This window comes from Sinocyclocheilus rhinocerous, unplaced genomic scaffold (genome assembly GCF_001515625.1).
Source record: "Sinocyclocheilus rhinocerous isolate Xijiao unplaced genomic scaffold, SAMN03320098_v1.1 scaffold1542, whole genome shotgun sequence".
Lineage (NCBI taxonomy): Eukaryota > Metazoa > Chordata > Actinopteri > Cypriniformes > Cyprinidae > Sinocyclocheilus > Sinocyclocheilus rhinocerous.
In genome coordinates, this window is record NW_015666540.1 from 669393 (window position 1) to 684522 (window position 15130).

The 15130-nt window shown below is 38.1% G+C and overlaps 1 protein-coding gene across 1 annotated transcript in view; it reads right to left on the reverse strand.

Moving 5' to 3' along the window:
* The window catches only part of LOC107732629 (myelin transcription factor 1-like protein), a 69396-nt gene that overhangs the window by 22189 nt on the left and 32077 nt on the right, over positions 1-15130 (reverse strand). The window contains exons 6-9 of the mRNA XM_016544026.1: positions 13097-13545; positions 5695-6729; positions 2731-2862; positions 1968-2058 (exon numbers count right to left, since the gene is read on the reverse strand). Of these exons, the coding sequence (XP_016399512.1) occupies positions 1968-2058; positions 2731-2862; positions 5695-6729; positions 13097-13545 (1707 nt within the window). The remainder of the gene's footprint in view (positions 1-1967; positions 2059-2730; positions 2863-5694; positions 6730-13096; positions 13546-15130) is intronic.

The following is a 15130-nucleotide window of genomic DNA, read 5'->3' on the forward strand; positions in this document are numbered from 1 at the left end:
CTCTGCAATTTCAGAAACACATAAAGCATATAAGTACAAGTGCATTTAAAGGAATGGAATTTGAAAAAGAGAGTGAGTGAGTGAGTGCTGTCTGACAGACAGAAGGACGGCTGTCACTATGCAGAGTTGCCATGACAACCATGCCATGAGGAATGTGTAGACAAACCATATATACTGTACAAGGTTGTTATATTCCCCTATTATACATTTTGTTTTCTTCAGCTGAACCCTTCTAATAGTGTGTGTGTGTGCTTGTCCCATAGGAGCTGTTCCATATAACATGGCCTGCAGCAACTTCGGGTGGAGACTGCATCTGTCTGAATGTACACCATATGCACATGGAGGCACATCTTAACTGCTTAAGTGTAAGTCTGCGACTGTTTGTACATGTGGAGCTCTCATTCTTAAGAAAATCATCTTTCATCTTGTTAAAAAAACAACAACATAATAATAATAATAATAAAATAACTGTTTAGATATATAAATATATATATATCATTATTAATTAAATAAAAATTTAATTGAAATATTCATTAGAATTAGACATATGCTTTTAATTTTTTAGATTTTTATAGATTTCAATAGTAATACCAATTTCTATTATTATTAGTATTATTATATTATTTAATTTAGAAAACAAACATTTTTTATTATTAAAAAATGTTATACATACACTTTTTCACATTCTGTTCTGCTCACCAAGCCTGCATTTATTTGATCCAAAATACACCAAAGCAGTGAAATATTTTTAATGTTTAAAATAACTGCTTTCTATTTGAATATATTTTACAATAATTTATTAAGCTATATTTTCAGCATCATTACTCCAGTCTTCAGTGTCACATGATCATTCTAATATGCTGATTTGCTGTTCAAGAAGCATTTATTATTATTATTATCATCATTATTATTATCAATATTTAAAACAGTTGAGTACATTTTTTTCAGGATTCTTTGATGAATAGAAAGATCCAAAGATCAGCATTTATCTGAAATAAAAAGCTTTTGTAGCATTATACACTATACCATTCAAAAGCTAGGAGTCAGTATCATTTTGTTTTGTTACAAAAGATTTCTATTTCAGAATGCTGTTCTTCTGAAGTTTCTATTTATCAAAGAAACCTGAAAAATTATACTCAGCTGTTTTCAACAACAACAATAATAATAATAACAATTATAAATGTTTTTGAGCAGCAAATCAGAATATTAGAATGATTTCTGAAGGATCATGTGACTGGAGTAATGATGCTAAAATTTCAGCTTTGAAATCAAAGGAATAAATTACATTTTAAAATATATTCAAATAGAAAACAGTTATTTTAAATAGTAAAAATATCTCAACATTTTACTGTTTTTGCTGTACTTTGGATCAAATAAATGCAGGCTTGGTGAGCAGAAGAGAAAAAAAAAACAATCTTACTGTTCAAAAACTTTTGACTGGTAGTGTATATACACACACACACACACACACATATACAGTATGTACATATCTGTGTACGTGTATAGATATTGTATTATATAAAGTATCATTATATACAATATCAATTAAATGTAATAAACAAATATTAATAAATATTTATAAATAAATATATGACCATATTTATTTTATATTTCAAATATTTTATATATTATCTTATTTATACATTTTTAGAGGCTTTTTTAAAAGGTTTCAAAAGTTCAACAAGTCCCTTGTTCCATGTGGGAATAGAATCCTGAATCTCCAGTCTGCATGTCAAAAGTGCCAATGTGCAAATAAAATATTTGAGCCTGGAGCTATGTGTTTCTACGATCCAGCCGAGCTCAGCACAACACAAACAAATCAGTCCCTCTTCTCCTTCCTGAAAGCAAGGCTCCATCTAAAACTACGCATTCTTCTTATTCCCTATATAAAGTGTGTAAAAAGACTGGAACATCAGTCCCCACAGTGGCGCCAGTTTCTTCTCTCCACGTCCCTTCCAGCCACTCACCTGCGGTGGGAGTTCCTGTTGCTATTTACATGGCCGCGTCCTGAGCAGCCAGGCGTGGGGCACTTTAGAACATTCTCATACATTGCAAGAACTTGGACAAACAGAGAGGAGAGGGCGAGAGAAGGTTAGAAGGATCCAGAGTGAGTATGAAAGCCTTGTGTTCCATTAAGCTGAACGGGCTCAGTGACAACAGCATGCACATGCTCCTAAGAAACGTTCCAGCTGAAATCAGTTAATCATAAAGTTAATCACGGCCACACCATATGGTGAAAGAAGAATCTAGGCATGCAATGTGTTAATGGCATGCACGTTGTGTGAAAGCATTGGCGTACGAGGAAAAGAAAGCACTCTTCAATAAAAACGGATTTATTTTTGGTGATTTAAATGAGTCAAGCCATTAGGTTGTCTATGACACATCCTGCAGCGCTACGTCTCTGGGCCTGCAGTAAACTGACTCATCAGAACCCGCCTGTGACATGATCCTCATCCAATTAGAGGTGTGACTGGAGGTAGTGATGAGAAAGCTGCTTTGGGTCTGAGAGATCAGTGCAGCCATATTGAGAAACAGGCTAAAATTACTCAGCACCAATCAGCACAACCAGAGGTTGGTCGTACGAGAAAATGCGCCACCGCTTCGGGTGGAGGAGGAAATACACTCATATGCATTACAGAAAAGAGAGGTAAAACATGCCCACAGCACAGCCGGCACGTAGCAAACACGCATGGGGACCAACGTGCAAATGGCTGTTCATATTCGGCTTACTTTCTGGTGGCACACGGTCTTTGTGAGGGCAGCCGGACAAGCTTCGATGGTGAGGATAGAGTCCAGTGACGTGCCCCGTGCCATCGCAACCTGGGGTTGGACACTTGCTTTCTTTTTTCTCTCCGCTTGAGTCTGTAAGCAAAGACAGTTATTGGCATATCCTGTTACAGGCACAGTAAGCAAATCCCATTAACCTGCTGGATTCTTTGTGATAACATTTATGCTCCGGTTACGGCTATTTTCAAACACTGTCTGTTTGCTTTGAAATTGGACACTGGATAAAGAATACAGCTTGAATGAGACTTGTGGCTGAGATTGTATTGGATTGCAATTCAGAAAAATTTAACAGTCACGGCACAGAGGAATTTCATCAGTCGGACAATAAAAAAAGATTTACATCATTAATTTCAATTAATTGTCTATTTATTTCCTGATATGTAGAATGTGTTTTTTTAATATATATTCTCATTAAAATGTAAATCCGTAAGGAATTACTGACGACGGGCTGTTGAATTATTAGAAAATAATGCACACCGAGGTGATAATGGGTGTGCATTAATTCCTAACAATTCAATGGACTGGAGTCAATTATTCCGCTTATACTATAGTTACCACTACACGCGAATAAAAGCCTATCAGGAAAATGTTATAGTTCATTAATTTTGTGATTGAGTTTTCTGTACTAGTGACAATTGTAGATATAATGGCAGCTAATGAATAATATAATATAATATAATATAATATAATATAATATAATATAATATAATATAATATAATATAATATAATATAATATAATATAATATAATATAATATAATATAATATAATATAATATAAAACAGCACTTCCAACATATGTACATATCTGTGGGTGATTATTGTAACAATCTCCACCATCTGAAACCATTTCATAAAGATGAAATATACAACTGTACGCACTGAGAAAGAAAAGCTGATTTACAATCACCTTACAGTATGAAAAGTAGGAATCGCATAAAATGAGACAATCATTGTGAGGAAATAGGAATCAGAGTCTTTACATTATACATATAAATGTATCAATGATTTCATCTCATGCCATTTTATTCTACAAAGACATTTTACTCCAGGTTAACGTGTTCATGTGTGCTACTGATATTAAATACATGCAACCAATTCAGATTCCTGCTGTTAAATAGGTTAACGTTTCCACTATAACAGTTCCCCAATTTTATCTTGCAAATGAAAACCCGCAAGAAAAATACGTTTTTTCGTGGATGCATTTATCAGTACATGCATTCTCTGTTATTCAAACCGGTTTAGCTAAGTGAACACATCTGAAATATCTTCCCTCTTTTATTAGCCAAAAATAACTGCTGTAGAACTCCACAAGCATGCAATAATAATGCTCCCTGTCAGTCAGAACAGTGAGATCACTCGACATGTTTAATAACGACGCTCCAATAATTAGTGCCAAGAATAGTTTCTGGAGACGAGGTGTGAAATCATGGTGTAATTCTATAATTACACGACCCTCTGACTTGCTGTGGTCGTGCACTGAAAACAACAGCAAACTGCTCTACGATAGGAAGCACAGAGACGCTCTCTTTAATGGAAAACATAGTGCAAATTGAGCAAATGGAAGGAAATGAAACATACAAAGCAGTTCCATCTGAGCAGAGACAAATGATGAACCTTTTAAAGTACCAGATAGGAAGAGCTGTTAGGTTGGGTAACCAGAGGCGATCTGAGGATCCTCAACACTGTAACGTACATTTGTTAAATGTGATATTGATATGCTCCTGTAGTTTCTGATTGCTAATATCTGGATATATCAGAGGAGGTGGCTCATTCCCAAAGGTAGTGGGTGTGGATTGGGAAGGATTTGAGGTAATAAACCATGTATGGGATCCAAGGGATGAGATTTGCTTTCTTAACAGGCCGTGCAGATTGCCATTACTCATGCCTGACAAGGTAAGTCTCTGATGTTACCATGTCAGCCTATTTTAGCAGCGTTAGCTTTTGTCATTATGGAAGTCGCTACCAGGGTGACCTGAGTATTTAAAACAAGCCCCAAAAATGTTTCAGTCTCACCAAAGTGACCCCATAGTCATCAATGTCATCGGCGCAATGTGTGACGGAATGTTAAGTGACCCAAGACACTGGGGAACAAATGCCGCAACAGCTTTCAGGACGAGAAAATTATATTCATATTCAAAATATCTCTGTTTGTGTAAGTATGCTCCTTTATGGAAACTTGATTCCACCTCAGAAAAAATAAAACTGTTAACTGTGCAAAATGTTTAAAGTAAGAAACAAGAAGTCACACTAGAATATATAAAGTCGCATTTACGAGAAATAAATTCACATTGTGATGTTTACTGAAAAATAACACAAATAGAAGGAATTAAGCTGCATTTGTGAGATATAATGCCACATTGTGAGATTTAAAGTCACAACTACCAAAAATAAAGAAGTACATAGGATAGTACTGACTTTATAAATCTCAAGTGTAACAGACAAAAATAAAACTGGTAATTGTGAGAAAATGTTTCAGAATAAGAAATAGCACGTCACATTGGAATATATAAAGTCACATTTGTGAGAAAGAAAGTCACATTGTGATATATAATATCACAATTAGGAAAAATAAAGCACATTTTTGAGATATGAAGCCATATTGTGAGACATAAAGTCAAATTGTGAGATATAATGTCACAATTAGGAGAAATAAAGTCACAATTGTGAAATATAATATCACATAAAGTCACATTTACCAAAAATAAAGAAATAAAATAAGGAAATTCTGACTTTTTATCTCACAGTTGTGACTTTATATCTAACAATTGTGAGAAATTACCAAAATAACCTTTTTTATTTGTTTCCTCAGTGGCAGAATATGGCTTACATATTCTGTATAATGAAGGGGAACTATCTACTGAAATCTCTGCTGAAATGCAAAATCTAATTAGAAGTTTTATTTTTACCTTTAGGGTAATATGCTCTTTTTGCGCCATCATGATGGAGTCGGGCCCTGCGTTCTTCTGCACTGCTGCTCTGCCTTGGGCTGTGCTCTCCATGAAGGCGCTGATTGTCCCTCCGAGCCACCATCTGTTCTGATGCCATTCTGTCTCGCATAACCTTGGCACGCTCGGATTCCAGAGCAATGGCCTTTTCCAGCAGCGACAGGTTGCCTTTAGTCATGTCGAAAGCTTCATCGGAACGTTCGGAGGCCACTGACGTAGTGTCTTCATCCCCTTCCTGGGCGCAGCTAGAGGGGTAGCCTCTTGAAGCAGGGCTGAGCTGCTCCTCCAGTTTCATCAGATTGACCATGTCTGAGTAGTTCCTCTCAAGGGGTCTGTGCTGGTCCATCTGGCAGCTGTCATACCTGGGCATGTGATGCATTGGAGGCTGCTGCTGCTGCTGCTGCTGCTGTTGATGCTGCTGATGCTGATGCTCCATCTGGTGCTGCACATGGACCTCCATCGTGTACCGCTCGGACGTTTGGGTCTCATTGAGTTTGCGGGCCAAGTCGAAGCACTGGTTGCGCAGACACTCCAAGCTACTGAGACACACTTCCTCCTCACTCTCCTCCGTCTGGCCCCGTCCATTAGTGTGGCCAGCTGAGCCAGGATCCCCAGACCCGGCGTCTGCGTATCCCTCGTCAGGAAGCACGGCTCCGTGTCCCTGGGCCAGAAGTTTTAGGGAGTCCACGGTCTCGCGTACCACATCGCTATCCAAGTCGACGCTCAACTCTGCCTTATGGCCTCCTTGTTCACTCCCCTCATATTCATCCTCATCATCATCCTCACCTGCACTGTTGGAAGAATTGCTGTTCATCTCTGACTCAGTCATGGCCTGGTAGGCGGCATCCTCTGCGATTTTACCAAGGTTGAGAAGAGACTTGGCCACCAGCTCGTCATAATTCTCATACTCCTCATTGTTAATGCTATTGTTATTGTTATTGTCCTTCTCAACTATTTGATTGGATTTTGATTGTCCACCTCTAGAATAATTGTCGTCTGAAGAGAAAAGAGAACAATTTGTTGGTTAAATGCAAAAATCACAAGGAATTTGACAACACTTTATTTTAATAGTCCACTTTAGACATTCTGCTGACTGTGAATAACTTTGCAACTACGTCAAATACCAATCTTTAGAGTATTAGTGGAGAGTCTGTGTCTGAACACTATTTTGATGTTCCTCCAACAGACATTCTACTGACTATAAGTAACTTTGAAAGTACATGTCAACTTATTCTACTAACCCTAACCTAACTGTTTACGAATACTCTACTAATACGCTAATAAGAGTTAGTTGATGTGTAGTTGCAAAGGTAATTATAGTTAGTAGAATGTCTAAATAAATAGTTAGTAGATATTCAAAATAAAGTGTAACCTTAAAGGTTAGTTCACTTCCAGAATAAAAATTTCCTGATAATTTACTCGCCCCCATGTCATCCAAGATGTTCATGTCTTTCTTTCTTCAGTCGAAAAGAAATTAAGGTTTTTGAGGAAAACATTCCAGGATTTTTCTTCATGTTGTGGACTTGGGGTCCAATGGGTTGAAGGTCCAAATTGCAGTTACAATGCGGCTTCAAAGGGCTCTAAATTATCCCAGCTAAGGAATAAGGGTCTTATCTCGTATTATTCGTATTGTTATATTGTTCTATAAAAAAACAAAAATGTATATATTTTTTAACCACAAATGCTCATCTTGCACTAGCTCTGCGATGCATGTCCCCGACTTCACGCATTACGTAGTAACGTTGGAAAGGTCACGGCGCAGCAGTTCTTCGTCCGTGTACTTCGATTATAAAAGGTAAAATCTCATTTTATCCTCCAACTTCAAAATCGTCCGACATCATCGTTTTACCTTTTTTTTTGTAAAGGGCTTTTGTCTCTTTGCACGTTCGCTTTGTAAACACTGGGTCGGTACTTCCACCTATGTCACGCATAACCTACGTAACGTGTATACAGCGCAGCTGCGCTCAAGGCGACCCGAGTTTGATTCCTGTCTCGAGGCCCTTTGCCGATTCCGCTCCCGCTCCCCTCTCCCCTCCCAGTGCTTTCCTGTCGTCTCTCTACTGTCCTATCTCAATAAAAGGCATAAAAAGCCCATAAAATAGCTTTAAAAAAAGAATGGGAGGGGGGAAAAAAAACTATTTTTGCTTGTCAAGATGTTTTACTCTTGTTGTATTGAATCTGTCATTACTTTCTCATTTGTGTGTTGGTATGGGTCACTAAACGTTAAAAACAGAAACAGATTGCAGGGTATTGTTAAAGTGTGTGGTAAGATTGTTGGCACCACTTTAAATGATTTGAACGACTTGTATAAGGCTAGGACTTTGAAGAAGGCTGAGTTAATTATGATTATTATGATCCAAGCCATCCCTTGCAGAATGTTTTTAAGTTGCTTCCTTCTACTCGCAGATATTATTTGCCTTTATGTAGGACCAATAGATTTAAAAATTATTTTATACCAGCTGCCATTGGCTTTTTAAATTATAAATAATTTTATGTATATTATAAACGGAAGTCATTGTTTTTGTTTGTGTTGTGGTTGCTTGTTTGTTGTTTGCATATGGTTTACTGTTGGCTGTAAAACAAATTGCCCTTCGGGGATAATAAAGTTGACCTTGACCTTGACCTTGACCTTCATTTGCAAAAACTGATAACTCCATTTTTATAAATCTTTTTAAGAAATCACGTTTTTTTATTGAGCATTCCAAGTAATATCAGTCAAACTGCAGTTGGGTTGTTTTCATTAAGTAATAATACCTTAAACAAATACAGGTAATTTACAAAATTAAAGTTCATTGAAAGACTGTGCAAAATGTTTAAAGTAAGAAACAAGAAGTCACACTAGAATATATAAAGTCGCATTTACGAGAAATAAATTCACATTGTGATGTTTACTGAAAAATAACACAAATAGAAGGAATTAAGCTGCATTTGTGAGATATAATGCCACATTGTGAGATTTAAAGTCACAACTACCAAAAATAAAGAAGTACATAGGATAGTACTGACTTTATAAATCTCAAGTGTAACAGACAAAAATAAAACTGGTAATTGTGAGAAAATGTTTCAGAATAAGAAATAGCACGTCACATTGGAATATATAAAGTCACATTTGTGAGAAAGAAAGTCACATTGTGATATATAATATCACAATTAGGAAAAATAAAGCACATTTTTGAGATATGAAGCCATATTGTGAGACATAAAGTCAAATTGTGAGATATAATGTCACAATTAGGAGAAATAAAGTCACAATTGTGAAATATAATATCACATAAAGTCACATTTACCAAAAATAAAGAAATAAAATAAGGAAATTCTGACTTTTTATCTCACAGTTGTGACTTTATATCTAACAATTGTGAGAAATTACCAAAATAACCTTTTTTATTTGTTTTCTCAGTGGCAGAATATGACTTACATATTCTGAATAATGAAGGGAACTATCTACTGAAATCTCTGCTGAAATGCAAAATCTAATTAGAAGTTTTATTTTTACCTTTAGGGTAATATGCTCTTTTTGCGCCATCATGATGGAGTCGGGCCCTGCGTTCTTCTGCACTGCTGCTCTGCCTTGGGCTGTGCTCTCCATGAAGACGCTGATTGTCCCTCCGAGCCACCATCTGTTCTGATGCCATTCTGTCTCGCATAACCTTGGCACGCTCGGATTCCAGAGCAATGGCCTTTTCCAGCAGCGACAGGTTGCCTTTAGTCATGTCGAAAGCTTCATCGGAACGTTCGGAGGCCACTGACGTAGTGTCTTCATCCCCTTCCTGGGCGCAGCTAGAGGGGTAGCCTCTTGAAGCAGGGCTGAGCTGCTCCTCCAGTTTCATCAGATTGACCATGTCTGAGTAGTTCCTCTCAAGGGGTCTGTGCTGGTCCATCTGGCAGCTGTCATACCTGGGCATGTGATGCATTGGAGGCTGCTGCTGCTGCTGCTGTTGATGCTGCTGATGCTGATGCTCCATCTGGTGCTGCACATGGACCTCCATCGTGTACCGCTCGGACGTTTGGGTCTCATTGAGTTTGCGGGCCAAGTCGAAGCACTGGTTGCGCAGACACTCCAAGCTACTGAGACACACTTCCTCCTCACTCTCCTCCGTCTGGCCCCGTCCATTAGTGTGGCCAGCTGAGCCAGGATCCCCAGACCCGGCGTCTGCGTATCCCTCGTCAGGAAGCACGGCTCCGTGTCCCTGGGCCAGAAGTTTTAGGGAGTCCACGGTCTCGCGTACCACATCGCTATCCAAGTCGACGCTCAACTCTGCCTTATGGCCTCCTTGTTCACTCCCCTCATATTCATCCTCATCATCATCCTCACCTGCACTGTTGGAAGAATTGCTGTTCATCTCTGACTCAGTCATGGCCTGGTAGGCGGCATCCTCTGCGATTTTACCAAGGTTGAGAAGAGACTTGGCCACCAGCTCGTCATAATTCTCATACTCCTCATTGTTAATGCTATTGTTATTGTTATTGTCCTTCTCAACTATTTGATTGGATTTTGATTGTCCACCTCTAGAATAATTGTCGTCTGAAGAGAAAAGAGAACAATTTGTTGGTTAAATGCAAAAATCACAAGGAATTTGACAACACTTTATTTTAATAGTCCACTTTAGACATTCTGCTGACTGTGAATAACTTTGCAACTACGTCAAATACCAATCTTTAGAGTATTAGTGGAGAGTCTGTGTCTGAACACTATTTTGATGTTCCTCCAACAGACATTCTACTGACTATAAGTAACTTTGAAAGTACATGTCAACTTATTCTACTAACCCTAACCTAACTGTTTACGAATACTCTACTAATACGCTAATAAGAGTTAGTTGATGTGTAGTTGCAAAGGTAATTATAGTTAGTAGAATGTCTAAATAAATAGTTAGTAGATATTCAAAATAAAGTGTAACCTTAAAGGTTAGTTCACTTCCAGAATAAAAATTTCCTGATAATTTACTCGCCCCCATGTCATCCAAGATGTTCATGTCTTTCTTTCTTCAGTCGAAAAGAAATTAAGGTTTTTGAGGAAAACATTCCAGGATTTTTCTTCATGTTGTGGACTTGGGGTCCAATGGGTTGAAGGTCCAAATTGCAGTTACAATGCGGCTTCAAAGGGCTCTAAATTATCCCAGCTAAGGAATAAGGGTCTTATCTCGTATTATTCGTATTGTTATATTGTTCTATAAAAAAACAAAAATGTATATATTTTTTAACCACAAATGCTCATCTTGCACTAGCTCTGCGATGCATGTCCCCGACTTCACGCATTACGTAGTAACGTTGGAAAGGTCACGGCGCAGCAGTTCTTCGTCCGTGTACTTCGATTATAAAAGGTAAAATCTCATTTTATCCTCCAACTTCAAAATCGTCCGACATCATCGTTTTACCTTTTTTTTTGTAAAGGGCTTTTGTCTCTTTGCACGTTCGCTTTGTAAACACTGGGTCGGTACTTCCACCTATGTCACGCATAACCTACGTAACGTGTATACAGCGCAGCTGCGCTCAAGGCGACCCGAGTTTGATTCCTGTCTCGAGGCCCTTTGCCGATTCCGCTCCCGCTCCCCTCTCCCCTCCCAGTGCTTTCCTGTCGTCTCTCTACTGTCCTATCTCAATAAAAGGCATAAAAAGCCCATAAAAATAACTTTCAAAAGTTCGTTCGTTTCCCTAGATAAGACTCTTAATCCTCGGTTGGGATCTTGTAGAGTCCTTTGAAGCATGCATTGAAACTGCAAATTGAATCTTCAACCCATTGAAGTCCACTATATGGAGAAAAATTCTGGAATGTTTTCCTCGAATGTTTTCCGTTTACCTTCGTTTCGACTGAAGAGAGAAAGACATGAACTTCTTGGATGACAATGGGGGTTGAGTAAATTATCGAGAAATTTTTATTCTGGAAGTGAACTAATCCTTTAAGATTTTCTAAACCGCTCCAAAAATACATCCTCAAATACGTTGCGCACTAGGGCCTTCCACCCTGGTAACAGCAAGCGGCTTGTGCGGCATGATAAAGTCACAAACGAAATGTCAGTCCTCTCTATAATCTGAAGCGGCCTGAACACTATCATTATGAAAATGTAACGTCTCATGAACGATAGCATTGATGCAGCAAATCTAAGACAAATATCACGCCAGAGTTTCGCGTACAGCTCGATGACACAGGTACAAATAGATTTAAATAATCAAAAGCAATTTAGCAAGATGGTGACTGCCACTAAGTCGCTGCCACTAAGACTGCCACTAAGTCGCTGAAATATATTTGAGCATTCGGCAAAAGAAACAGATGAATTTTAGAGAAACTGCAATATGGTACATGAATCATCAGGCAGCCTTTTAAATGTTTCACCAGACATATTCGTGTTCAATAACATGTAAGCAGCACAGGCTGCTCTGAAAGCCTCTCAATTGTACTGAAAAGATTTTAGTGTTGCTAGTATTTGGGACAGAGGCGGATGAGACTGCAGGGATAAGCAGCGGATGAGGTGCTCTGTTTCTGGAGCCAGAAATATCCTCAGGAGGAGCCCATTTTCACCAGGGAGGGGTGGGGGGCTGAGTGTATTTGACACCTCCTGGAACGGCGTTGTGCGTGTGTGGAGGGGGGCCAAAGTTAATAACTCAGAGAGCCTCCTCTCTCTATTACTCTGGAAGCACTGTCACAAGCGATTGAGGACACCAGAGAATGAGGGTGAGACGCATACTAAGGAAGCAGCCACATCTGCTTTCCCTCAGTTTCGAAAAGGGAGTTGGATTGTTCCATGCTGTAAAATTTACATTAATTAGGATGGCGAAGGCCGGCCATTCTCAGCAGGGTATATGTAGATTTAATTCTGATTCAGCAAATTACACATACTGTATGACTTGAAACTAAAACAGGCAATTTAAGAAATAAAACATTGACTTTAATGACTGCATATTCTGTCAATTATACTCTGAAATGTCAGTTGACCTACAATAAGCTGCCCTTGATTCATATTTCATGAGGCATTCTGTGTGTCAGAGCAATGTCTTTCTGTCGATTCTAAACATTATATTTCCTACTGACATTTTCCAGAATGTTTGTATAACCAAGGAAAAACATTTAAAGCTTCTCTGAAAAATCTTGTAATAACATGAATAGAATAATCTTTCAACATTATCAGACTTGATAAAGTTTTACCATTCAAAAAAACAAAAAAACAAAACATATCCATGAGTTAATTAATCAAGTAAGAAATGTCTTTAGAATATGGTTAAAAATCATAAGATATTTTATTTTTCAAACATACATTACATTACATACATTTTTTATTTAATGTTTTAAGAACATTGTCTCTATAACTACACAAACATTCTGGAAAATGTTAGCAGAATATGCAATCAATCTAAAAAGCCTTACCTTGCTGATGACTCAGATTTTCATAGTATTCCTCTTCTTCATGCTCATCTTCATCGTCCTCCTCTTCATCATCTTCCTGCTCTTCATCATCCCCATCCTCCTCCACAACTTCCTCATCTTCTTCTACCTCTTCCTCCATTTGCTCTATCTCCTCTACCTCCTCTCTCTCCACCTCTCCATCTTCTTCCTCGTCCTCTTCTTCCTCTCCCTGTTCCTCATTGTCATCTGAGCACTCCTCTTCTTCATCGTCCCCTTCCTCCTCCTCCTCCTCTTCCACTTCCTCTACTTCTTCCTGTTCCCTCTCCTCTCCCTCCTCCATGGCCTCATAGCTTTCATACATGGTGGGCTCTCCATCAGCCATGGTTAGAAATGGACGGCGTTTGGAAGCTGGCTCCTGCGGAGGCTTCTCTTGGGTTTTCCTTTTCTTAGCCAAGGGGCATCCATACACACTGCACAACAAAAAGAAAACAAAAACCAAGAGAATTATGCGCAACAGTTCTGAAAAATTACCTTGAATCTGTGAAGAGTGTCTGTGCCAAAGCTCAGCCCTCAGAGATGAGAAGTATTAGAATTGTTTAAGACATAACAAAGCATTAATAATCACTGGCACATTTATTCATGTAAATGCGTGTGCTGCTTGAACTCTGGTCCCACAAGACAGTGCTATTCCTAAACCGCCAAGACTCGTTTATGAGACTCATCCTCCAAAATATAAACAAGGCAAAACTAATTCTAGCCTTAGCCCTCAATTATACAAATCCCATAATAATCATTATGTTTTCAGAAATTCCACTTTAATTGCCCTAAAACAGCATGTGCAATTATATTTGGTTTGAATGTGCCATGCTTTGAATCAATTATTCAGTTTTCATACAAAATGGGTTTATTTGTGGCTTTATGATGAAGGTTGACCCCCAGGCTTACATACCTGAACAATACATTTGAGTAAAAAAAAAGTTGAGCTTTTGACTAATTCAATGATTTATAATCTATGATAATGTGTAATATGTGAGAAAGAAGAAAAGTCCTGTGTTGCTGAACATAATCTGGCTCCTGGGGGAAATTATTTCTGAATTGCAAAAAAAAAAAAAAAAAAATCTTTAATGCATAGAGTTGTCTATTTTTTTCATTTGCTATGAATCTCAGAAACAAATCAAATATATATTTACATGTATTTATATATCTGATACTGTGATTTTGAGCTATTACAAGGACGAAAGAACATTGAGGGTCTTTTTCAAAGTGTATTTCTGATTGCTAATACTTTTATTCATTTAACCTTATCCTCAAGCTTCCTTTAGGTCATAACCTCAAACCTTCAGCTCAGTTAACAACTGGGATTTGAGATTCACAGTAGAGTGAGGCTTTGTAGATAAACTGGGTTGCCTAGAATCAGACAAACAAGCCATCACACACACTCACACACATTTTGAATGACGAGAGGACAATCAAAACGTGAGCTGTGTTTTTATAACCTGTTCTAGTGGCTCTTGTGCTTGGTCAGGACTCATCGGACTGTGAAACGTTCTAAATTCAGATCCTTTTGCAGGCAGTTATCTTTCTCATCCTCAGATACTGCCTTAATGTGCACAAACCAGAAAATGTGGAGTGAGGGCTGCTGGCAATAAATATTTGTATGCGACTTATAATACTGTATAACCGACGAGGGTTTGGACTGAAAAAAAAATGGCATGGAAATCAAGTTTAAAGGGGTCATATGATGCGATTTCAATTTTTCCTTTCTCTTTGGAGTGTTACAAGCTCTTGGTGCATAAAGAAGATCTGTAAAGTTGCAAAGACTAAAGTCTCAAATCCAAAGAGATATTCTTTCTAAAAGTTAAGAGTCAACCACGCCTACCTAAAACGGCTCGTTCTAACACACCCCACATGTCTACGTCACGATGTGAGAAGATTTGCATAACGCCGCCCAAACGTTCACGCAAAGAAAGAAGGCGTAACTTAAAAATATTTGGCTGCACAACTGTTGATAATTCTAATAATAAATCAGCATATTAGAATGATTTCTGAAGATCA